The 26,661-nt window shown below is 40.0% G+C and overlaps 1 protein-coding gene across 4 annotated transcripts in view; it reads left to right on the top strand.

Moving 5' to 3' along the window:
* The first annotated feature begins 743 nt into the window (after nt 1-743).
* The window catches only part of LOC6046470 (ATP-binding cassette sub-family D member), a 35,992-nt gene continuing 10,074 nt past the window's right edge, over nt 744-26,661 (top strand). Inside the window, exons 1-3 of one of the 4 annotated variants that reach the window (XM_038252653.1) lie at nt 744-908; nt 5,448-5,748; nt 23,212-23,930. In XM_038252653.1, the coding sequence (XP_038108581.1) occupies nt 23,344-23,930 (587 nt within the window). In that variant the 5' untranslated portion in view covers nt 744-908; nt 5,448-5,748; nt 23,212-23,343. Of the gene's footprint in view, nt 909-4,987; nt 5,009-5,210; nt 5,749-23,211; nt 23,931-26,661 lie in introns of those variants that run through there. The other 3 variants (XM_038252647.1, XM_038252661.1, XM_001863627.2) reach the window with 3 other exon arrangements.

The following is a 26,661-nucleotide window of genomic DNA, read 5'->3' as shown; positions in this document are numbered from 1 at the left end:
ATACAATTTTAATTTTTAATGACAATTTTTTTGGTTTTCAAATTGAACCAGAAAGTCGTCATTTTTGACTGGTAACATGTTAATGTTAAAAAATGTCATTTTGTACCTAAAACTTTCACGAATTTCTCTCTAAAATCCAACATAAACAAAAATTCCAAAAGAATGATACCATCATCAGCAGGCAACTTCTAAATTCTAATACTAAGTGTATTTGCCTTAAAAAAGATTTTTGTCAAACACAATTATCATTTTAAAGGTAGTGAAATCTTCCAGTTATGTGATTTGTATGCATTTATTTTTGTTAATGGTATAAGGCTGCCTGGTTGTGAACGAGATGGCTAAATTCAAGACATTAACAGGCCAAATAGGTGAGTTCTAAACATTAAATTTCCAGACGGGACAAGTTTGTGAACATTCCCACGATGGGACTGAGCTTTATGAAAAATAAATTAAAAATAAAATAAATATTATTTTATATATTTTTTAATTCGAAATTGGGTTATTTTTTCAAGTGCTATTACCTTCAGGAAGTGAGAAAAATACATACATTATTATTTATTGTATGCTTGTGTATTTTAGTCAAGAAAATCCGAATAAAAACAACACCGTGGCAGTCATACACGCGGCTGTAGTTAATATGGATACGGAGTTTGCGCACAAGATGGAATATCATATGTTGAGTATAATATCCGCTAATACAGAATATTTGATTGATTCACGCAAACACTAGCAATGTTACTGAGACGGTTGGCTACTAATGAAACGCTCAGTAGCTAGCACGAGCACAGCGACATCGCTTACGTCCGGTGTAGTGAATTCGCCCTGAGGGGTTGTCAGCAGTCTTCCATACTGGAAAATCGTGATATACAAAAATCTGAATTCGAGTCGACAAGTGCCTATCAATCTATGTAATATTGAGTTATTGGGCTAAAAAATATGGAAGCATCTAGAATAAAACATCGCTCTACTAATATTGAAAAAGTGAATGAAATTAGTGCGATGAATTTTCCTTCCACTTCATTAAATCTACGGCCGCAAACAGGAAAATTAGTGAACAGTCCGGTTGCATCAAAGTGACATAATGCAATGCAATACCTTCAAATAGTTCTGTGTGTTGGCACGTACGTGTACTTGCTGCAAGCGACGCGACGGTTGAGTGCAGTTATTTTGAACCCTTTTCCCTTGGAGCTTTCCATCTTTGTGTGTTGAGCTGTATAAAGACATACAATACTTGATTCCTTTGCAAGGTGTTAGTACTATTTGTCCAGTACGCCGCAGTAGTCGAACACCCAAATATAGTATGAATGATTTTTTTTACAGATTTTGAAAAGTATTGACCACTTATATATTGCCTTCACATTTTTTGATACTTAATTAAACCACAATCTTTTTTGTATTTCTAAAATAAAAAAAAAACTCGCATTAAATTTATATTGCCTCCCTCATCAGGGTGTATCTTGCGTTCTATCGAGAGCGAGTCATGTTTTTTTGTGTCTGCCATCACAGCTGGGTGCGCGTGTGTTGGCGGGCACTCTCGCACACAAAGCAAGTTTTTATCATCACGCCAGGCACTCGTCATCGCCCCGTCGTGATTGCCATGAGGAATGAGAGCATTTTCCGTATTCTGTTCAGGGTTGAAGTTTTCCTCCGTGAATTCGGATTAAGGTGAAGCCACTGCTCTGAAATCTCTTGATTTGATTCAATTTTAACGAATATTTGCACCAAAATGAATCAGCATGCGCCGATTGCACACTTCTGTAAGGAACTGAAAGAATTTTTGTTCTAAAGCGAATGTATTTTAAAATTTAAATACGTTATAGATGCAAAAATTGATTAATAATAATTTTCATGATAAGCAAAAAATGGGAAATACGACAGCGACTCCAAATGAGTCAAATTGCCCGTTTGTTGGTCGTTTTTTTTTACCAGTCAGCCAGTCAGATTTCAGTAAGCAGATTTTTTTTTGTATTTTTTAATCCGGCTGAAACTTTTTTGCTGCCTTCGGTATGCCCAGAGAAGCCATTTTGCATCATTAGTTTGTCCATATAATTTTCCATACAAAATTTGGCAGCTGACCATACAAAAATGATTTATGAGAATTCGAATATCTGTATCTTTGGAAGGAATTTTTTGATCGATTTGGTGTTTTTAGGCAAAGTTGTACGTATGGATAAGGACAACAGTGAAAAAATATGATACACAGTAATAAATGGTGATTTTTAATTTCACTTTTTGCCATTAAAACTTGATTAGCCAAAAAACACTATTTTTAACTTTTTTTAATTTTTTTTATTTTCTGATATGGACATCAAATGCCAACTTTTCAGAAATCTCCAGATAAGGCAAAAAATCTTTGACCGAGTTATAAATTTTTGAATCAATAATGATTCTATCAAAAAATCGAAATGTTGGTCCCAAAAAAATTTCAAATTTGCAATTAAAAAGTGAAATTATGATAAAGTGCACCGCTTTCAAGTTATAGCCATTTTTAAGGTAACTTTTTTGAAAATAGTCGCAGTTTTTCATTTTTTTATATTAGTAAGAAAAAAATATTTTTGAAGAGCTGAGAAAATTCGCTATATTTTGTTTTTTTGAACTTTGTTGATACGACCTTTAGCTGCTGATCATATTTTTTCAGTGTAGTCCTTACCCATACCTACAACTTTGCCGATGACACCAAATCGATCAAAAAAATCTTTCAAAAGATACAGATTTTTGAATTTTCATAAATCATTTTTGTATGGCAAAGCAAAGCATTCCACTTTAACGACCCCCGGGTCTTTTGTGGTCTCTGTTGCAAGTTTTCTAAGCGTCTGAAGGTTATGTGTGGTGAGTCACCCAAAACCTATTTTATTTTTGTATGGACATCTGCCAAATTTGTATGGAAAATTATATGCACAAACTAATGTTGCAAAATGGCTTTTTTGGGCATTCTATAGACACCAACAAAGTTTTAGACAGATTAAAAATTACAAAATTAATTGAAAAACTAACTTAATCCACCTATGTGGTTGATGCCTTCCTCACTTTATACCAACAATGGGTAATATTGGTTTGGACACATATTTCAGCTATTTTTTAAGGTCCAGAAAAATAAGTACACATATATAACTTAAGTTGTCATCGAGACAGGGTTGCCAGATTTTCAATTATGTAAACTCGTTGGAAAGGTCTCTTGATTATCGAACCAACGATGGGTCGGATGATGGTTCCGGACATCGTTTACATACATTTAAGTGAGATCCGGCTTCAAAAAAGTACATAAATATCACTTAAGTGGTCATAACTCGAGACAGGGTTGCCAGATCTTCAATATTGTGGACTCGTTGGAAAGGTCTCTTGATTATCGAACCAACGATGGGTCGGATGATGGATCCGGACATAGTTTACATGCATTTAAGTGAGATCCGGCTTCAAAAAAGTACATAAATATCACTTAAGTGGCCATAACTCGAGACAGGGTTACCAGATCTTCGATGTTGTGGACTGGTTGGAAAGGTCTCTTGATTATCTAACCAACGATGGGTCGGATGATGGTTCTGGACATCGTTTACATACATTTAAGTGAGATCCGGCTTAAAAAAAGTACATAAATATCACTTAAGTGGCCATAACTCGAGACAGGGTTACCAGATCTTCGATGTTGTGGACTCGTTGGAAAGGTATCTTGATTACCTAACCAACGATGGGTCGGGTGATGGGTCTGGACATAGTTTACATGCATTTATGTGAGATCCGATTCGCAACTCTGACACTTTTTATACGTAACTTTTGAACTACTTATCGGATCTTCAAACAATTCAATAGTGCAGCATGGGGCACCAAACCGGATCGAATGCATTTAATTTGACTCAAATCGGATCAGCCAGTGCCGAGAAAACTTGGCAAGAATTTTGAGCACCCAGGAGAATACGCACACACATACACACACACACACAGACATTGGTTCAGTTTTCGATTCTGAGTCGATAGGTATACATGAATATAGGTCTACGAGCTGTTTTTCAAAAGTTCATTTTTCGAGCAGGATTATAGCCTTACCTCAGTGAGGAAGGCAAAAGACCGATTTCGTTGAGAATTGCTCCAAATGAATATTCTGAAAAATCCAACTCCGCCATATTGGCTGCGATCCTGGATAACATATTCACAGATCACTCTGGAGCATTTTTAGGGTCATAAATAAGCTCCATGACCCAAAATAAGATTTTTTTCTTGTTATCATCCGAAGATTTGATTAACGAAATGATTTTTTTGTAAGGTCACCTGTAGTTTTAACTTTCCATATAGTTTTAAATGTTATTTTTCCCATGTGTGAAACATGTCCCATTTTTGTCAATCTTGAGTTAAATGTGGGATCAACTTTGTTTGTTATGTTTCGTTGAGCTAAACTAATAATGTTATCCACATTGTTCAAAAAAGTGATTTTCAACGGCAAGTTTGTTTGTCTTATTTGAAAAATGTTAAAGTCCCATCGTGGAAATTTTTATTTATCTGTCCCGCTTGGGAATATTTTGTTCTGAACTTATAGTTTATGTCATAAATTTACGACATAAACTGTAAAAAATATTTGCAATGGCCTTAGAATCTTCAAACTTTTTAGCATTTTTTTGCATGTTTTATTCAATTTGTTTTGCTTTGTAAAGAAAACCATTGGCATTTAATTGCAACAAATTAAATTGGAAAAATCAAAACGATTTTTATATTAAATAGGGGATAATGATTAAAAATGTGGCCAAAGATGGCATTAACAAATTCTGCTGAGCTCCTTACAACCCTGGGCACTTTTGTTGCAGAAGCACTCATACGACCAAGTACAGCTACCACTTCCTCAAAAGCAAGAGTTCCACTGCTGTGATCCCTAGTAGTAAGTGCTGCTGGGCAGCAACACATTAGTACAAAAGATAAAAATTAAAACCAACTTGCCGCGCATTTCGCGATAGAGAGTGTATGTGTTTGTTTTGATGTCGGGTGCTGTGCCACATGTTCTCACTCTTCTCCTACAATTACGGTGGGTTGAGCATGGTTAATATGCCTTTCCCTTATGAATCTGCAACAGAGCGGGTGTGTAATAAAATACGCACACACTAGCAGCGTCGACTCTTGCTTTGAGGCTGTGTGTACATGTGAAGTATGTGCGAGTACTTGAATGTTGATTGTTTTGTGTGTAGTTATTTTTTCTAAAGCTTCTCCTCAGTTCACTGGTAAGTTCACTGCAAGCTCCTACTACTCATTCCGAGTTCTGACTTACAATTGGTTGGAGGTACACGGACTCTCGTCTCGTCGTTCGGTTCTAAGCTGTAGTGTTCTGTCCCTTATAGTTCGGTTCACCCGCTGGAGAATTCTGTTTGTGCAATTTATGTGTTAATTCGAGTGTATTAATCTGAAAAAAAAACACACACATCACGTGCTGTTATCGTTTTTTGCTAAATTAAAAAACATTCTTTTAGTGTGGTACGTAGACGCACGTCTATGTGTGAAGTGAGCAAAAAGTGAATGTTGAAACTGTTCTGGTTGATAACAACATCAGGGATACCACACGCTGGACGAGCTTCGACGCACGGCGCATTGCAGATAGAAATTATTCAAAGTGCACCACGAGGAATTATCTCTGCTGCTTAGTAGAGAATGTGCATCGGTTTATACTACGTTTGCTAACACACAACTTACGTCAACGCAGCGTAGCAAACCCATTTGACCCGTTTTCTTCTGAGTGGCTTTATTATGCACCCGCGCAGAACGCAGATCGAGGTGAGTAAGAGGAGAAGAGACGACGGACTTTTTTTTCCAAACCATCCCCCACACTGATTGCATCGCGCACAAACAACGAGCAGTTTGCTGGCTGCAGTTTCCGTGAGAAAACGCGTGACGCCTATGCAGGTGTCAGGTTGCAAATGAGGGGTGGGTCGCTTTTCAAGTGGAAAACGATTTCCACGAAATTATATCTATTACCGACAGTAGGGTGGAGTTCGATGAAACTAATATTTTTCTCGTACAAATTATATTTTTTGCTTAAACACAATTCTGAGTCTAAATTAAATTTAAACAATAAATAAGCAATGTTTGAACTTAAAATTGCATCAACTCACTCTCCTTTAGCATAAATAAATACTGCAACACAAGCCAGAAGCCTATTCTACCGTTACAAAGATTTCAAAAGTAACCTATGAAAAGTTGGAAATAAAACTTTTAATATGTAATGTTTTTTCACCAAAACAATTCTGACTTGAAAAGAAAAAAAAAACTACTGAAATACTTTAAAATGATAAGGGAACAAGATGGCGGCAAATCTGTCAATACGAAATAGTACTAATTCACTCAAAATTGACTAAATTGGATTTTGGCTGAACTCAGCGGTGTAGGGTAGATAACCCTCATTATGTCGCTTACTGTGTGGGTAAATTGCCCGTCCTTAGTTTGTCCGTTTTCCAGAAAAAGCAAACGAGAATTTAGATAGAACAATAGAGAACTTGTTAAACAGAACTTTGGAATGCATTTAAATATTTGATGATTTGATGATGTGATATGAGTCGTTTGGACACAAATTTTAGCTATTTTTTTATCCTTATCAAATAAGTTCACACATACCACTTAAATGGTCATAACTCGAGACAGGGCTGCCAGATCTTCAATATTTTGGATTTGTTGGGAAGGTCTTTTGATTACCTAACCAACGATAGGTCGGATGATGGATCCGGACATCGTTTACATCCATTTAAGTGAGATCCGGATATATGTGAAAACACATTTCTATACATAACTTTTTAACTACTTATCGAATCTTCAAACAATTCAATAGCGATGTATAGGACCCTAAACCAAGTCGAATGAAAATTACAAAAAACTACTGCTCATCTGACCGAGCCACGTAGCCCAGTGGTAACGCTTCCGTCTCGTAAGCGGTAGATCGGGGTTCAAATCCCTGCTCGGACCAACACAACTGGTGATCTTTTCCCTTCTGAAATCGATTGCTTAGTAAAGGGAAGGTACACTACCTTCACACCGTCACAAACTGGACCTTATCACGACACCTTAGGGAGGCGACCTATGGAATGTTAACATTAACCTTAACATGCTAACATTAAGTTAAGAATGAAACTGCCACTGAATCCGCTTTGTAAATGCCGGCCCCGATACTCTTCAAGGGTGTTACACTCAGGAACTGGGAAAGATTTACTTTACTTTTTACTGCTCATTTGAGAGGGATCATATACATTGGGGTATTCAGGCCGAACCGAATGGTATTTCGTCCAAGTTTGTATGGAATATTAAAGCGGTTCGTCGCTCTTGCATACACTCCAAAAACTACAAACAATAGGTTTGTTCGAGGAGTATCCGCTGAAAATCCAAATAAAAAAAGAAAATGGCTCCATAACTACTCTATCGGAAGCATGATATTTCGAAGCCCTAAGGAAGAACTTTTTACTTCGCCGAGATTTCAATAGTCTTCGTCATATCGCGAAAAAGTTAGTCATCGCATACACGTGTCGCCTCCACGTATTCTTTTATCAAACTTCCGTTTGTACATTAGAGTGAACTGTTGTACAAGCTGCGATGTGCCAGTCAGACAACACAACAACAACAAAAAACTGTCGATTGTGTGGTGATATTAATCACTGCCCAGCAGCAGCGCCTCGCGTAATTGTTCCGTTCCGTGTTCTTAGACGAATAGCTAATTGCCGCTCGAGACTAATTTGTGCCCCAATCAATAACTTAATTCGCCCCTTCTGCCCCAACCCCTTACCACCGTGACAACGCGACTGCTGAGGCTGCGGCAGCGTCACTCAATTGCATCATGGCTTTATAGATAGTGAACACGAAGTTGCTTGTACTGCTGGGTCAGTCGGAGATGTTAATGATCCAGTGCTTTGCATGTGTTGGTTAACACACAAACCAAGCAGCAGCAGAGGCTGTATGTATTAGCGTACAATAATCATACCGGAAAGCCTTCACTTCGTACTAATCTAATTTTGCACCTATACAGCGAGTTTACCTTTTTCTGTATCCCAGACAGCGAGAGACTCTATCAGCTGATTGTGGTGGCACATTTAAACTAACAACATGAGAACGGTCGAGTGAACAAGAATAAAGAGCGCGTGTTTACATTTTAAACCGACACCCTGCCCTGACTCATCCGTCGATGTGGTTTATTGTGGGGGAGTGCTGAGGACTTTGTCTCAGTCCAACCATCACGTTAAAAATGTTCCTTGCACTGGAAAGACAAACAACTCAATTTCAATCATATTTGTTAGTGAGTTTTATTACACCATTTAAACTTGAATCATTTGATACATCGTCAGTTGTGTGCTATCTTTTGACAACGACCATTTAGTACCTTTCGAGAAAATCGATTTTTAAAGTTTGTTGGTAAATAATTTCAAAACTCTGAATGATAGAGCCAACCTTTTTGAAGCAATCGGTTCGTATACTATCGCTTAACAAACGCTCCAAGTTTCAACTAATTTGGTTACTTCAGTTAAAAGATACAGTAAATAATGTAAACAAAAATCTGAAAAGCACGAGTCACAAGTGTGCCTTGAAAGTAAATTTGTACTACGTGTCACAAGTGTGCACAGAATTCCCATACAAACTAAAATAAGATCAAATCAATGGTTTAATCGACTTAATCAGTATATTTCTGGAGTTTTTTTTGAAAAGGTTCAATAAACCAAATTTCTAGTTTTTGCTTTTTGGGTGTTTTTGAAACCGCCTTGAGGGGTATCAAAAAACACCTAAAAAGCAAAAACTGAAAATGTGGTTTATTGGATCTTTTAAAAAAAAATCCTGATTTTTATAAACAAAAGGTTGCATTGCCTTTAGAAAGTATGTGTATACATAAATTTTTGAAAAACAAGAAAAATTTTCCACATTTTCCAACAACATGTATGATGTGTCACAAGTGCGCACAATCATTTTGATGATAAATTGGTCTATGTCACAAGTGTGTACTGCAATATCCGGGAAACGGAAGCGAGTTTCCAAAATCGGGTTAAAGCATCTTGTAGTGTTTGTTAAGTATAGCAAAACGTCATCATTAACTCATTTTCGACCAAAATGGTCTATGTGACAAAATAGCACACAGCTGACGACATATTAGAATGTAACAAAATTGATTTTTTGGTAAAAAAGGGATTTAACCTGACAATTTAACAGGCACTTTGGCCACTGTGGAGGTCTGTACAGACGTTCAAAGTTTTGCATTTCTTCGAAAAAACGGCACAGCTGGCTGGGGCAGATTTATCAAAAAAAAAAAACGCTAAAATTTATTATTAACTTTTTTGAAACCTGATCTCACATATCTGTATGAGAACTATTTCCGGATCAATCATTCGATCTATCGTTGATAAGCACTCTTCCAAACGAGTATAAATGTTTGAAAATAATCTGGCAACCCTTTCTCGCATTCGCGTGGAGATGGTGATCTTAGCGGGTTGCAGACTGGATTTCGTGATGATTGTCCAGCCCAAGTTGCTTAGAAATTGAATCATGTTTGAAAATAATCTGGCAACCCTTTCTCATGTTATTACTACTTAAGTGATACGTAATTATGTAGTTTTTCAAACCGTATCTAACTTATCTATATCAGTTCGTTGACAGCTACCAACCAGTCAACATCGTGGGAAAAACGCTCTCGAGCTTGTTTATTTTCAAAATCGTTTTCCACCGTAAATCGCGGGTCGAAATCTCGCGCGTTTTCCCTGCCATGGGAAAAAAGAAGCCAAAGCCCCCACCGGATGATGTCCCGGGTGTGAAGAAGTCAACTCAGCATACGTTCGATCGGCGGGACTACGGTCCGAAACTGAAAACTAACCCCACTTTGGACACAGAAGTAAAAAAACTCGCAGCAGCAGGTCACGGCTATTCACTCCGGCGGCGAGCATCTTATTCGGATCTCACCAGTACGAGAAATCGAAACACCTGGGCGGGTGCTTCCACCCAGCCAATCCCACTTGCCAACGGGTTTGACACTTTGCAATCGATGGACGACGACGATTTCAGCAGCATCAGCGGCGACAGCATCCCGGGTGTTGTTGACATCCGCGTCAAGAAAACGACGAAGGCTCGCTGCCCCCCAATAACAGTGCGAAACAAGTCGGCGATTGAAATCAACAAATTGATTTCACGTCTCGGAGGTGGCGGCGGCAACTACAGCCTACGAAACTTTGAGAAGGCGGTCCAGATCAAGGTGAAGTGCGCGGACCTTTTCCAGAAAATTACCGCTGAGCTGGTGCAGTTGAACGCGGAATTCTTCACCCATGCCAAGCCGGAGGACGCCCTAGTGAAGATCGTCCTTTCGGGTCTCCCCGTATTCGAGGTTGATGATCTGATCGAAGAACTGGAAAAGAACGACATCTTCCCGCGGGAAGTCAAAGTGCTGTCGAAATCGGAAGGTGGAAATCGTGCACTTTACCTTCTCAACTTCTTGAAGGGTTCGGTGAAGCTGACGCAGCTTCGCGAGGTGAAAACCATCTACAACGTCGTGGTCTGGTGGCGTTTTTACACTCGAAACAAAACTGACGTGATGCAATGTTTCCGCTGCCAAGGATTTGGTCACGGCAGCCGGTATTGCAACATGACGCCTCGCTGTGTCAAGTGTGGACAGAAGCACGGATCGAACGAATGTCAGCTTCCAACGAAGGCCGAGCTGGAGAAAGCCCCGGATGACGTCCGCCAGAAGATAAGATGTGCCAACTGCAACCTCAACCACACGGCCAACTTCAAGGAATGCACTGCTCGCAAGGACTACCTCAAGCACCAGGAGAAGAAAAAACCTCGCAAAGCCTCACCGCAGGCCGAGAAAGCGTCGCCCTCGCCACGGAAGTTCACCTCAAACGTGGTGGCACCCGGCCTATCCTTCGCAAACATTGCTGCTGGTCCGGGCACTGGCTCCCCACCCGGTGCAGCTCCCAATGACGATCTGTTTTCAATTACCGAGTTCTTGGGCTTGGCGAGAGAAATGTACGCTCGACTCAGTAAGTGTACGACTAGGGAGGAACAGTTCTTCGCTCTTCACGAGCTCATGGTGAAGTATATTTACGTTCACTAGTTTAACTAAATTAAAAGTACTAAACTGGAACGGACGATCCGTTCCGAAGAAGGCACTTGAACTCTCCGAGTTTATTGTGTCGCAGAAAATTGACGTGGCCGTTTTAACTGAGACGTGGCTCCAGGGAAACGTGTCATTTTTCATCGATGGTTATTCAGTTGTTCGACTGGATCGACCAACAGATGCTGCTGAAAGAGGGGGCGGGGTTGCTCTCCTGGTCAAACGAGGAATCGGTTTCAAGCCGATGGACAATCTACGGACGAAGGTGATTGAAGCGGTTGGCGTTCGTGTTCAAACGGAGGGCGATCCAATCAACATAATTGCTGCTTACTTCCCTGGAGGACGCAGCAAAGAAGATCGAGTCAACTTCAAGCGTGACATCGGAACCCTGACGAGGCAAAGTGGAGCATACTTCATCGTGGGAGATCTCAACTCTCGCCACAGGATGTGGAATTGCACGCGGGCAAACCAGACTGGTAACATTTTGATGAATCTATTTCGTACTTCTGATTTCTTCATTCATGCTCCCACTACGCCGACGTACGTCCCGCGTGGTCGCGCACGACCCTCGGTCATTGATCTGGTTTTGTCTAACAACCGGGTAAACATGTCAGTTCCTAAAGTACATCAAGAGCTATCATCAGATCACCTGCCCGTGACGTTTGAGATCGACTGCATCATTCAGGCGGAGACACAAGCTAAACGAGTTCGCTGCTACGACCGAGCGGACTGGGTCCGGTTCCAGCGGGACGTTGGCGGAAAGCTGGACGTAACCGTAGAGTCGCTGAACAACATCCAGACAACAGCCGAGATCGACGCTTCTGTTCGCCGATTCACGTCTGCAGTACTGGAAGCTGAAGACGTTGCAGTCCCCTGGGCGGAGTACAATCCGCAGAAAGTGGTTCTACCAGATGGATTGCGGCTGCTGATTACACTGCGAAACACCCGTCGACGGCAGTTCATCCGTTCGCGAGATCCTGTGCTGGGCCTGATCGTCGACACGCTGAACCAACGAATCCAAAAAGAGTGCAGCAAACTAAAGTACAAAAACTTCGGCGATACGGTCCGCGATATCGCCAATGGCCACAAAAAGTTCTGGAAAATTTCCAAGCTCGTGCGGAATAAAGTTAAACACAATCCTCCTTTCCGTATCGATGATGGCCTGGTCATCTCCCCCGCGGAGAAAGCCAGAGTGCTCGCTGAAAGTTTCGCGAAGGCACACGACAACACCTTGCCGGGTGACCCTTCAGTGAACGACGAGGTAGCGCGATCGATGTCGGTGGTGGCAGAGGCGAACGAAAGTAACGACGACTGGTCCACATACACGAAGCCAAGCGAGATCAAAGCTATCTTCCGGAAGCTGAAAAACAGGAAAGCCCCGGGTCAAGACGGTCTGCGGAACATTACGCTGAAGCACCTTCCGCGAAAAGGATTAATCTACCTCACAAAAATCTACAACGCCTGCCTGAAGCTGTCCTACTTTCCTGCTGCGTGGAAACACGCGTTGGTGGTAGCGGTTCCAAAGCCGAATAAGGACATCACGCAACCCGGAAACTATCGCCCCATAAGCCTGCTGAGTACGCTCAGTAAGGTCCTGGAACGGATAGTACTCGCACGAATGAACCGACACTTGGACAACAACCGCATCGTCCCCGACGAGCAATTCGGATTCAGGCGAGCGCATTCGACGAATCACCAGCTCGTGAGGATTGCGCAAGCAGTCAAGAAAGGATTTGACTCGAAGAAATCGACGGGCATGCTGATGCTGGACGTAGAGAAAGCCTATGACACGGTGTGGCAGGAAGCAATTGTCCACAAGCTGATAGTCGCCAACTTCCCACTGTATCTTGTCAAAATGTTGCACTCCTTTCTGAAGGGCAGAAGTTTTCAAGTGAACGTCAACGGTGCACTGTCGGCCATCCACGGAATACCGTATGGCGTGCCCCAAGGTTCGGTTCTAAGCCCAACGCTGTACAACATCTTCACTGCTGATGTACTGATGATTGACGGAGTGTCGTATGCGTTTTTTGCTGACGATACTGGCTTCTTTGCAACAGACAACGATCCGAAAATCGTCACAATCAAACTTCAAGCTGCTCAGAACCGTCTGGAGGAGTTTCAACAAAAGTGGAGGATCAAAATCAACCCTTCTAAGACGCAAGCCATCTTCTTTACGCGCCGAAGAGCGCCCAAGTACCTTCCGAGTTCCAAGGTCAAAGTCTGCGGCTTGGAGGTGGACTGGTCCAAAGAGGCCAAGTATCTAGGCTTTGTCTTAGACACCGGGCTTCGCTACGACAAGCACATCGACCAGACGCTCAAAAGTGCAAAAACCTGACGAAGGCTCTCTACTCGCTGGTGAACCGACGCTCCCGATTACAACTCCACAACAAGCTGTTGCTGTACAAGTGCGTTTTCCGTGCAGTCTTGACGTACGGATCTCCAACGTGGAAAACCTGCGCAGCTACCCACCGCAAAAAGCTTCAAAGGATGCAGAACAAATTGCTGAAGATGATCTACAACCTCGATCCGTGGCACCCCACCGATGATCTCCACCAGCTTGCCGAACTGGAGACGATCGACCAGTTTATCGATCGCTTGTTCCAGAAGTTCCGGACCAGCTGCCAGATGTCGGACAACCCACTGATTGAAGCCATCCTTCCTCTTTAATGAAGCGGAACTCAACCCCACCACTCGTCTGTGATATTAGTTTTAAGAAACCCCAAGTTTCGATCTCACTAGGTTTTTTTGGCCAAATTTTCCCTAGTTTCTGTTTAATTTCATTTGAAGAACCTTCTGTTACCAAACGGTTATTGAAAAGGAAATAGTTGCAAGGAACACCAAATCTCTATGAACCAGTTATTCACACAAATTGTAAAATTGTTATTTCGGTAAATAAAATGAATTGAATTGAATTGAAAAACTTATCTATATGCAAACTTTGTCCTCATAGGTGATCGACAGACCTTTCAAACAAGGATAAAAGTCTGAATATTTGGCTACCTTGTCTCAAGTTATGACTGGAATCGACGTAACACCTTATAATGTGGCCCTCTTAAACCTTGCGGTTTCGTCAACGGATCCACAGGCGTGTATCGTTCTTTTCGCGACAAGACTCCGCCTCCCGGGTCTGCTAAGTGTGAAGGTATGGGCACGGGGAGAGGGCACCGAATACCTATATTTACACTTAGCATTTTTGCGTCCGCCTCGGGATTCGAACCGGCGATCTCTGGATTATGAGTCCAGTGCGCGGTCCGATTGATCCACACAGGCAGACACCTAACACGAACTTTGATCTTTTGAAATTTGCTTTGATCACCGTCTCCAATGACATAATCAAACACGTTTTTTTAATTTAATAGGAGCTGAGATATAAACATGAAAAAGAATAAATGTATCTGTCGGTCTAAATTAATAAAAGTTTGTCTTTTGTATTTTTTTTGACTTTGTCGCTAAAAAACGAATTTCAAGTTTATTAAAAAAATTGCAGGTGTGCTACTATCAAAAAATACCAAAAAAATTATGATAATGTTGTTGTGTATAAAGTTTTGATCAGCGATTTCCCGTTAGCCAAGTTGACTCAATATACCGATCAGATCCGATACCGATGTGACCTGTTCTTGATTTGGGCTCTAGAAACTTTTTTGCAACAAATTGTGAGTTGTTCAAAGTGCACTGCAGCATAACTGCAGGGTATTGAGACCAACGGAAGCATAAATATGACCGTAGGTTGTGTACTTTTATAGCCAACTGTTTCATTCACTAAACACCTAAATAAAGGCCAAACCATAATGAGCAATGGTTGTAAATTACGTTAAAATCGTGCTAATGCAATTTAGTTGCCTCTACTGTACTTAAAAAAAAACCCACCAGCTAAGCGTTTAGCGCAACTAGAGGCTACATGCGAGGCTTTTGCAACGTCCAACAGATGCCGGTCAAAACGTTTGCCGGCGGCCACAGTTTTACTTACGAGTTAGGTACCTTAGCCGTAATGGCCGTTAAGCCACCGTGGCTTAGAATGAGCTCACGTGAGTACTTCTGTCAAGGATTATATTCAAAGCAATGTCGAATGGTTGAATCTCTTCCGAAGATATGGCCCCAGTCAGTACGTATACGTATGATAATTAATGGCAAACAAGTGCCAAAGCCAAGACTGGCTCTGCAGCTCATGCCGCACAACTATCCAAGCATGTAGTGCAAATTGTAGACGGGTTTTACTCATTACTTTACAACTACTTGTTTGGAAAAGCTTAGCGGCCAGTGGCCTAGTGGACAGCTTGCGGAGATTGTATGATGCCGCTTTTAACCGTACATATAAACAGTGCTTTCGGCGACAGTCAAAACATTGCTGCTTGCTCAAACATTTTAAGTTGAGTTTCTTCCAGAGTTATAATAAAACAATAATTTTGCTACAGCTTCAGCCTTCGTCGTTTCAAAACTTGACGCAAGTTAGGAGTCACCAGGTGTCACCTATGGTCGTTCCGTTGTTGCGATGACGTCGTTGCCCCTGGTTGAACTGGACACAAAGTGTTAACATGGCCTTGTATTTTCATCATTGTTGTTGTTGTTTTATTGCTTGCCTATTACAGGAAAAGGTTTTGCACTTTGTGATGTGTCATTTTTCCCAGCCATTATTTTTGAATTATCGCTAATTGAAAGCTTAAGGTGTGGCATAAAAGCCACCTTTGCTAAACTTATATAATTTAGGGTCAAAAGTTAACCATAACTCAGTAGTACTTCCCTGTTTGGTTCAACCCAGACGTAACATCCACAAGCATATATCTGTTTTTGTAGTACTACCGCGTAACTTTTTTTAATGTCGCAGGCACCCTGGTATAGAACTAAAACAAATAACAAATAATGTGATCCTAGGATATCCTTGCAGTCTTTTGCCTTCCTCACTGAGGTAAGGCTATAATCCTGCTCTAAAAATGAACTTTCTATTAAAAGCTCCTAGACCTACCTTCATGTATACATATCGACTCAGAAACGAAAACTGAACAAATGTCTGTGTGTGTGTGTATGTGTGTGTGTATGTGTGTGTGTATGTGTGTGTATGTATGTATGTGACCAAAATTCTCACTGAGTTTTCTCAGCACTGGTTGAACCGATTTTGATCGAACCAATTGCATTCGACTTGGTTTAGGTAACCATACATCGCTATTGAATTGTTTGAAGTTTCGATAAGTAGTTCAAAAGTTAGGTATAAAAATGTGTTTTCACAAATACCCGGATCTCAATTATATGCATGTAAACGATGTCCGGATCCATCATCCGACCCATTGTTGGTTAGGTAATTGAAAGGCCTTTCCAATGAGCCCAAGACATTGAAGATCTGGCAACCCTGTCTCGAGTTATGACCGCTTAAGTGATATTTATGTACTTTTTTGAAGCCGGATCTCACTTAAATATATGTAAACTATGTCCGGATCCACCATCCAACCCATCGTTGGTTAGGTAATTGAAAGGCCTTTCCAATGAGTCCAAGACATTGAAGATCTGGCAACCCTGTCTCGAGTTATGACCACTTAAGTGATATTTATGTACTTTTTTGAAGCCGGATCTCACTTAAATGTATGTAAACTATGTCCGGATCCACCATCCAACCCATCGTTGGTTAGGTAATTGAAAGGCCTTTCCAATGAGTCCAAGACATTGAAGATCTGGCAACCCTGTCTCGAGTTATGACCACTTAAGTGATATTTATGTACTTTTTTGAAGCCGGATCTCACTTAAATGTATGTAAACTATGTCCGGATCCATCATCCGACCCATCGTTAGTTAGGTAATTGAAAGGCTTTTCCAATGAGCTCAAGACATTGAAGATCTGGCAACCCTGTCTCGAGTTATGACCACTTAAGTGATATTTATGTACTTTTTTGATGCCGGATCTCACTTAAATGTATGTAAACTATGTCCGGATCCATCATCTGACCCATCGTTGGTTAGGTAATTGAAAGGCCTTTCCAATGAGTCCAAGACATTGAAGATCTGGCAACCCTGTCTCGAGTTATGACCACTTAAGTGATATTTATGTACTTTTTTGAAGCCGGATCTCACTGTAATGTATGTAAACTATGTCCAGATCCATCATCCGACCAATCGTTAGTTAGGTAATTGAAAGGCCTTTCTAATGAGTTCAAGACATTGAAGATCTGGCAACCCTGTCTCGAGTTATGACCGCTTAAGTGATATTTATGTACTTTTTTGAAGCCGGATCTCACTTAAATGTATGTAAACTATGTCCGGATCCACCATCCAACCCATCGTTGGTTAGGTTATTGAAAGGCCTTTCCAATGAGTCCAAGACATTGAAGATCTGGCAACCCTGTCTCGAGTTATGACCGCTTAAGTGATATTTATGTACTTTTTTGAAGCCGGATCTCACTTAAATGTATGTAAACTATGTCCGGATCCATCATCCGACCCATCGTTAGTTAGGTAATTGAAAAGCCTTTCCAATGAGTTCAAGACATTGAAGATCTGGCAACCCTGTCTCGAGTTATGACCACTTAAGTGATATTTATGTACTTTTTTGATGCCGGATCTCACTTAAATGTATGTAAACTATGTCCGGATCCATCATCTGACCCATCGTTGGTTAGGTAATTGAAAAGCCTTTCCAATGAGTCCAAGACATTGAAGATCTGGCAACCCTGTCTCGAGTTATGACCACTTAAGTGATATTTATGTACTTTTTTGAAGCCGGATCTCACTGTAATGTATGTAAACTATGTCCAGATCCATCATCCGACCCATCGTTGGTTAGGTAATTGAAAGGCCTTTCTAATGAGTTCAAGACATTGAAGATCTGGCAACCCTGTCTCGAGTTATGACCACTTAAGTGATATTTATGTACTTTTTTGAAGCCGGATCTCACTCAAATGTATGTAAACTATGTCCGGATCCATCATCCGACCCATCGTTGGTTAGGTAATTGAAAGGCCTTTCCAACGAATCCAAAACATTGAAGAACTGACAACCCTGTCTCGAGTTATGACCACTTAAGTGATATTTATGTACTTTTTTGAAGCCGGATCTCACTTAAATGTATGTAAACTATGTCCGGATCCATCATCCGACCCATCGTTAGTTAGGTAATTGAAAGGCTTTTCCAATGAGTTCAAGACATTGAAGATCTGGCAACCCTGTCTCGAGTTATGACCACTTAAGTGATATTTATGTACTTTTTTGATGCCGGATCTCACTTAAATGTATGTAAACTATGTCCGGATCCATCATCTGACCCATCGTTGGTTAGGTAATTGAAAAGCCTTTCCAATGAGTCCAAGACATTGAAGATCTGGCAACCCTGTCTCGAGTTATGACCACTTAAGTGATATTTATGTACTTTTTTGAAGCCGGATCTCACTGTAATGTATGTAAACTATGTCCAGATCCACCATCCGACCCATCGTTAGTTAGGTAATTGAAAAGCCTTTCCAATGAGTTCAAGACATTGAAGATCTGGCAACCCTGTCTCGAGTTATGACCACTTAAGTGATATTTATGTACTTTTTTGAAGCCGGATCTCACTGTAATGTATGTAAACTATGTCCAGATCCATCATCCGACCCATCGTTGGTTAGGTAATTGAAAGGCCTTTCCAATGAGTTCAAGACATTGAAGAACTGACAACCCTGTATCGAGTTATTACCACATAAGTTATACATTGTGTTCTTTTTTTCTGGATCTAAAAAAATGATGAAACCACTCATATACCCATTTTTGGTAAAAAGTGAGGAAGGCATCAACCACATAGGTGGATTAAGTTAGTTTTTTAAAATAATATCATGTTCAGCTGAATCATATTCAATCGTTTTAATGTGGCAGAGTAATTAGGATTGTTAAGTGAGTCTCTTAACTCATCTTTGAAATAATGGCTATCCCAAACCATTGTTGCCTTTACGTGTTCCAAACTTGACTAGTCGTGTGAATAAAAACTAACTTGATCCACCTATGTGGTTGATGCCTTCCTCACTTTTTACCAACAATGGGTAATATGAGTGGTTTGGACACATATTTCAGCTATTTTTTTATAAAGTGGTCATAACTCGAGACAGGGTTGCCAGATCTTCGATGTTGTGGACTCGTTGGAAAGGTCTTTTGATTACCTAACCAACGATGGGTTGGATGATGGATCCGGACATCGTTTACATGCATATAATTGAGATCCGGATATATGTGAAAACACATTTTTATACATAACTTTTGAACTGCTTATCGAAACTTCAAACAATTCAATAGCGATGTATGGGACCCTAAACCAAGTCGAATGCAACTGGTTCGATCAAAATCGGTTCAGCCAGTGCTGAGAAAACTTGGCAAGATTTTTGAACACATACATACACACACACATACACACACACACATACACACACACACACAGACATTTGTTCAGTTTTCGATTCTGAGTCGATATGTATATATGAAGGTGGGTCTTCGAGCTTTTTATAAAAAGTTCATTTTTAGAGCAGGATTATAGCCTTACCTCAGTGAGGAAGGCAAAATCGAATGAACAACAACAACAGTTCCAAAGTTCGTCACTGTCTAATCATTATGGTTCTTATCAAAATGCACTTTGAAACCAATTCAATTGATGGTCTTAGACTTGCTCTTGAGTTAGCGTTTCCCCTTCAAATCCATAATCTTTGATAAGATTACGCAAGTCATTGATGAGATTAGTTTATTAAAACGTGAACGAAGATGTACAATGTACACCAACAGTTAATCCATTTGAAGGACAATGTAAACATCGTTAGTTAATTTATATAAATTTACATAAAAAATATTTAGGTTCAAAATAAATTCACATTCATTTTCACTACCAACAAAGTAGCGATAAGCACTTATCTGAATCTTTGGCTTTAAACACGTCACTTCTTTTATTTTACTCAATTTAACCCACAGGTTAAAAAAATGCTGAGTAATTATTTTGAAACGTACTCGACGGTCGGTCATAACTCAAGAGCAAGATTATACCTGAACTTTAAAAAAAAAACACCAAGATTATGGTATTGGGTGAGTTAGGCACTTTTAAGGTACAATACTAATGGACCGACCCACTACAGAGATCCATAAACTGCGAAAAGGTCAGCTTTGCTCTGTTCATATGGGAGTTTGCTTGCATGAGTTGGTAAGTATTGGGTTTAACATTGTACTGGTTCATTTATGAATCAAATAATTCAAAGCTTAACAATTTTATTTTGGACTTTGTTTTTGATAAATTTGATGATTTCGGTCCCTAGAATTTAAATAAAATTAAAATGGTTTAAATATTTTTTTTTAAATTATTATAGATTTCTAATGAAGATCAAATTAAATGCTTCAAACTAATTGTTTCTTCATTTTTCGAATAAAAAAAAATACAAAAAATAGTTAAAAGATTCCATTATTTTAAGATCATGCTGTTTGCAGCACTCTGACTGTATTGTTGTGGTTGATTTTTTGCCTCTGACTGTAGAACAAGATCGTGGAACGAAACAAGGTCGAGCGAGTCTTTCCTTCCTGCATGGGTTCGATTATGTTGTGACCTTAACTTTTTCTTTCCTCATTTTTCACATTTCTTATGTTGCTTTTCTTACGGATTCTTAGGGGTACTATCTGAAGAAGTATCAGCGTTGATAGCGTGACCTGGGTTCATTCAACGCAGTATCTGTCCATTCTCGTATACTTAATGTCTTAAAAGAGGTCATTGGTCTTTCTACTACTCAAGTAAGGGATATCAGAATTAAAAAAAAATATATAGGGTAGGGTAGTCATCAATGAGATACTTTTGGTTTTCAACTTTCAACGATTTTTCTAATTTTTTCATCAGCATGCTTTAATGAGCTTTTTGTTACATTTAATTTCTTTTAATGTGTTCTAACATTGACCAAAATATGAGATCGATCCGAAATCTACAGCCAGAGTTATTCAACTGTCTCATTGTAGACGCACTAGGCAGGAACAATGAGATAGCTGGGGAACAATGAGACACTCTACGAAAATCAATACTTTTCTAGTAAAACATCATGTTTTTGGATTGTTCCATTGCAAGTTACTTGCCTTGAACATTTTAGAGCAATTCTGCCAACATGAAAGTTTAGTTAACAAAAGTTAAACTAAAAAGTATTAGAATTTTGTAAAATCCATATATTTATACCAAATATTTTTGTATTTTTGGTTAAATGAGGTTAAAACTCTATAAATATGCCAAAAATTACTTTCAATTCATGTTTTAAAAGATTTCCATAGATTTTGAAAAGTTTAATGAAGAAAAATCGAAGTGTCCCATGGGCTAAAATGAGTGGGGAACAATGAGACAGCCCTGGATTCTGGGTATATTATAATTTTTTGCCAAACCTAATGAAAGGACATTGTAGCCCAACTCAATCTCTATGGAAAATCGAAAGAAATTTGAAGAAATATTAGTTTTGGTGTAAATGGCAGCCTACGAGCGAAAAAGTATTTTTTGTCCATAATTTACTTTTACACCCCAGAATCAAACATTTATGAATAACTTTTCAAGGGAGTGTCCATAACCAAAGCCACTATTATGTCAGATGTGTATCTAGTAGACACACCAAATATGAGCCTGATTGATTGAAACTACGGCTTGTGAGAGCCATTTTATCATTGTTGCCCGTGTCTCATTGATGACTACTCTACCCTAATACTTGTTCATTTAAAGTACTTTTGGTGTCACGCCTGTCATTTTTTTTGTTGCTCCTGGTTGAAAGTCAAGTTCACGAGCCCAATCTGCCCGATGAAGTTGTTGAGCTTTCCTCCCTGGCCTCTGCGGCAAAGCCGGCAATTCTACTCAACCACTTACCGGCTGATCAAGTGTGTCTGTGCTTCGTCCATCAGAGTCGATTCGTCTCGCGATCGTCGTCATCGTCGTTGTCGTACAGGCCGAGATGTAGGTCATTGTCAAAAGTACTTGTACTTATCGCGGCAGTGATCACTCATTGTTTTGTTTTTTATTTCGTTTTTCTATAAATCCCACTTTTTGTGCGTATATCATGTGCTCAAGGAGAAGTTTAAGCTAAATGCGGCATGTTGAGAAGTGAGCTAAGATCATTTTATACTTACGGGTTTGTGTATAACAATGTAGTATTGAAGCAATTAGACAGGAAACCCCCAGCGATGAGTGGTGACCTTGAAATCACAGTCACTTTTTACGGACATAGCACAGACGATATACACGAACACTGCCTAGTAGTCTACATACCAAAATGGAAATATATGGTAATGTTGATCTAGGCGGTAAACTGTAAAAGGAGCGACAAGAAATCTAGGGAAAAAAACAAATTAAGTTAAATTTCTACAAGTTGCTTATGATTCACGGGACTTTTTAATGTATGCTCCCTCAAAAAGAAGTTGAATTTATTAAAATTCATTAAATTTATTTAAAAAATATCACATAACATTTTTTATGACTATTTGTAATAATTCAAAACATCGAATGACACAAAAGCCAAAATAATGGTCAATTATCAATAAAAAATAATAATAACAATAATAATTCAAAACAAAAGTTTTATTATAACTCAACAAATCAAGGAAGTCTCAAACAAGAGAAAATGATAAATTTAAGAAAATGTTTTATTAACACGAACCCCATGTTACCTTCTTATTTTTAGCAGTTCTTATTAGGTCGATGCCTCTGTGCTATTTTATGCTTACTAGATAGGAAAACCATCAAGCTTAGTATAAGAGAGCACATAGGCAGCTACCTGTGTACTACACGGTTATAAGATATCACCACGAGACGAAACTTACTAGTAACTCCGCGCTCATCGAACTCTCACTGTATTTTTCCATACATTCAGAAGCGATCATAAATAAAGACAAAAAAAACAGGTGAAACACTGACCACGATGAACAGTGCGTAAAATCACAGGAAACGCAACAAAGGCAAAAAAAATGTGCGAAGGTGAAGAACTCGCGCCAACAAAGAAAGAAGAACCTCATTCATTTCGCTGTGCCTCTCACCACCGTCCACACATTCAAAATGCACGCACACATACATTTACAATCATATGCGCAAACCATTCGCGGAAAAGTGCGATTCCATATTTACAGTATCCTTCGCAACTAAAGTTTAAGGCTAGAGTTTTGCTACTCTTTCACGTCTCAGACGATAATCGTTTTCTTCCGTTTTTCTGTTTTGTTCTCGATGTTTTCAGATGACGGCCTAGCAGTTTTCTAGAATGGGTTGAACGCGAAAGATGTAACCTTTGCCCGCCCGCCCGCGTGTGTTGGAATTGAGTGTGTGACCATCTTCTTTGGAGTTGAACCCGAAACAGGCCACTGCCAAGATGCCGACAGTGATATCGAAATTTGCGCGAAAGTCGTTCGACAAGCTCGAGGAACTCGGCTACTCCAAAGTGGCCGTTTCCAAGGGTTTAGTCTCGACGGCTCTGCTTGCGTACTGTTTGAAGCTGTCCTATCCATACATTAAGCAGCAACTAAGTGCTAACGAAACAAAGTGTGATAACGGTCAGTTGAATCGCAATGAAAACAACAATCTTACGAAGGCAGACGTCGAAGATCCGGAAGAAAAAATCGAGAAGATCATCATCGAGAAGAAACAACGTCGAAGGAAGCAACCGGGTTTGAATCTGGAGTTCATTCTACAGCTAAGGAAGCTCATCCAGATAATGGTCCCTCGCGTGCTGTGCGAGGAGACCGGTCTGTTGGCCGTTCACACACTGTGTCTTATATCGCGAACCTTCCTCAGTATCTACGTTGCCGCAATGGAAGGCGCCATTGTTAAATATATCGTGAGAAAAGATGTGAAAAACTTTGTGCTGATGCTGCTCAAATGGTTCGGCATCGCCATACCAGCGACATTCATCAACTCCATGATTCGGTACCTCGAGAACAAGCTGGCACTGGCATTTAGGTGAGAATGAGAATATCGCTCAATATCAATCATGCATCAATAATAACCGAAAGACATGTTTTCCATCAACCAAATTAAAAAAAAAATGAAATGTGGAGGAGTTCAATCTCTAGCTAGGACTAACACAACTATGACAACTGGATTCGATTGCTTAGTGAAAGGAAAGTAGTGTACCATCACAAGCTGATCTTATCTGTACACCCTAGCAAGACGACGTATATCAACATTAATAATAAAACACGTTAACATTAGTTAAATAAAATAAATTTGTTACTGAATCGGCTTGATATGCTGTCCCCGATACTCTTCCCCACTGAAACTTGGAGCAATTTACTCATTTTAAAGTTATTGTTCAGTAGATTTCTCTTTTCACCCGAACATGAAAAGTCAATCATTCAAAGAATAAAAACATTTGCTGATAAACAGAACATGTAAACCGTGCCACTCTACTTTTAAGTTGGACGTCTCCCTTGTTATCAGTGCTCACTGTTAGTGGCAATGAACTAAGACACCCCAGACAGACACTCGCGATCACTAGCGTGCCCAGATCCTCAAGGAAGGTGGGGCAACAATATGAGCGTTTTGAAAATTTCGTCATTTATGGACACCCCCTTAGCAATTTTACAACAAATTTCTAAGGATAGTGGGGCAACTGCCCCATGTTGCCCCACCCTGTGCACGCTAGTGCTCGCGATAGATTCTCAGTAACGCATAATCTCAGTACACAAGCTGAGTACTCAATCGTTACCTCTGGCTTAGATCCTTCTAGAAATTTACGATTGCAACATCTTACTTCCATACAGTCTAAGGTTTACTTCATTCTGAAGTTCACTTGAACAACTGGATTTGTGGCTTTATAAGCACAAGGACAAACCGTTCCTTAACTAGCAGAACAGTACATTTCAAGTCAATGTACTTCAACAGAATTTCTAGCGGCGCGCACGAGACTTGAGCTCTCCTGCAGTGACAAATGGCTTCTAGCGGCTCACATAGTTGGTTCGTTTGCGCCTAGAACATGGCAAACCAGTTTGGAAATTAAATTACCGAGGCTGCTGGGCAAGTGCACTTCTAATATGCTTGTAGCCCGTCTCAACCCCCTATAGTACTTCTACGATGAGGATAGGTAAACGCTCCACTGCGCCAAGGTTTTCATAACCCACAATTGAGCACAGAATGATTTAATCTTCGATGATCGCATGGCTTACAGGCATAATAAATGGGTTTACCGGTTGGCGTTCAAATATTCGTTGGCAAGCAACAGATTATCTCGCCTTTTAGGCAAACCTAATTGTTCAGCCAGATTAGCAAGATTGTTTTGCCTAATTTGATTACCAATTTGCTCAAATTCACCATCAGAATAATCAATAAACAATAACGATTTAAAAGTAGCCACAAGGGTAGCTAAGAAAAAAGTCATCGTTGAGACTCATAACATTTTGACCACATCAATTATTTGAATGACTTGCAATGACTTGTTTTTTTGTGTGTAAATTATCATACCACTACCTGATGGATTGAGTAAAGTTTGATCCACGATTATTTTAATAAGATGTATGGAAAAACATGGATTTCCATCGGTCACCTAATGTTGACACATCATCACTTTGACATTTGGTAAGAGCTTCTGAAAAGCTTTTTCAACTCATGTCAAGTAATACAGTAGGTAGGTAGTATGAAGTGAACAAGAAAGTTTCTATCAAAAGTATTTCTAAATATTTTATTTATACCTGATGGATTGAGTAAAGTTTGACCCACGATTATTTTAATAAGATGTATGGAAAACATGGATTTCCATCGGTCACCTAATGTTGTTACATCATCACTTTGACATTTGGTAAGAGCTTCTGAAAAGCTTTTTCAACTCATGTCAAGTAATACAGTAGGTAGGTAGTATGAAGTGAGCAAGAAAGTTTCTATCAAAAGTATTTCTAAATATTTTATTTATACATTTACCTCCCCAGTTGCCATTTAAAATTAATTTATTTAAATTAATTTATAAACGTTATGAAATAATTAAAACACATGTTATTTTAACTTGGTCGTCCGACTAAGTTTCGAAAAAAAGAAATAAATAACTAAATTGAAAAAGAAAATGCAAGCCTCTATCAAAAGTTCGGAAACATTTTTTCCCCCATTACAAAACTCTACAGAAATACGGTTTATTCGCGTATCTTGTATCTGTATTACCATGATTTGTTTCACTGTATGGTGTATACAAACACTTACTTACTTTTACTTTTACTGCTCGTACAACCTCCGGGTCATGAGCTGTCTCCAGATGCGTTGCCATCTAACTCGGTCCTGGGCTGCTACTCTCCAATTCCGCTGCGGAACTCCCACACTTTCCAGATCTTCCTCCACCTGGTTCAACCACCGTGCACGTTGCGCCCCCCTCCGCCGCGTTCCAACCGGCTCCGAATTGAACACCAACTTCACCGGATTGATAGTCTGGTTCGGTTGGCGCGCATCCAGCGCGTCCGGCATTCTTGCGACGTGTCCGGCCCACCGGATTCGGCCAGCCTTGGCGACTTTCCGAATGCTTGGTTTGCCGTAGAGTTGCGCCAGCTCGTGGTTCATCCTTCTCCGCCACACATTGTTCTCCCGTACGCCGCCAAAGATCGTCCTAAGCACTCGCCGTTCGAATACTTCAAGCGCTTGCAGGTCCTCCTCGAGCATCGTCCACGTCTCGTGCCCGTAGAGGACGACGGGTCTTATCAGCGTTTCGTACATG

This window comes from Culex quinquefasciatus, chromosome 1 (assembly GCF_015732765.1).
Source record: "Culex quinquefasciatus strain JHB chromosome 1, VPISU_Cqui_1.0_pri_paternal, whole genome shotgun sequence".
Taxonomy (NCBI): domain Eukaryota; kingdom Metazoa; phylum Arthropoda; class Insecta; order Diptera; family Culicidae; genus Culex; species Culex quinquefasciatus.
Note: the sequence above shows the minus strand (reverse complement) of the source record. Positions and strands in the feature narration are given on the sequence as shown.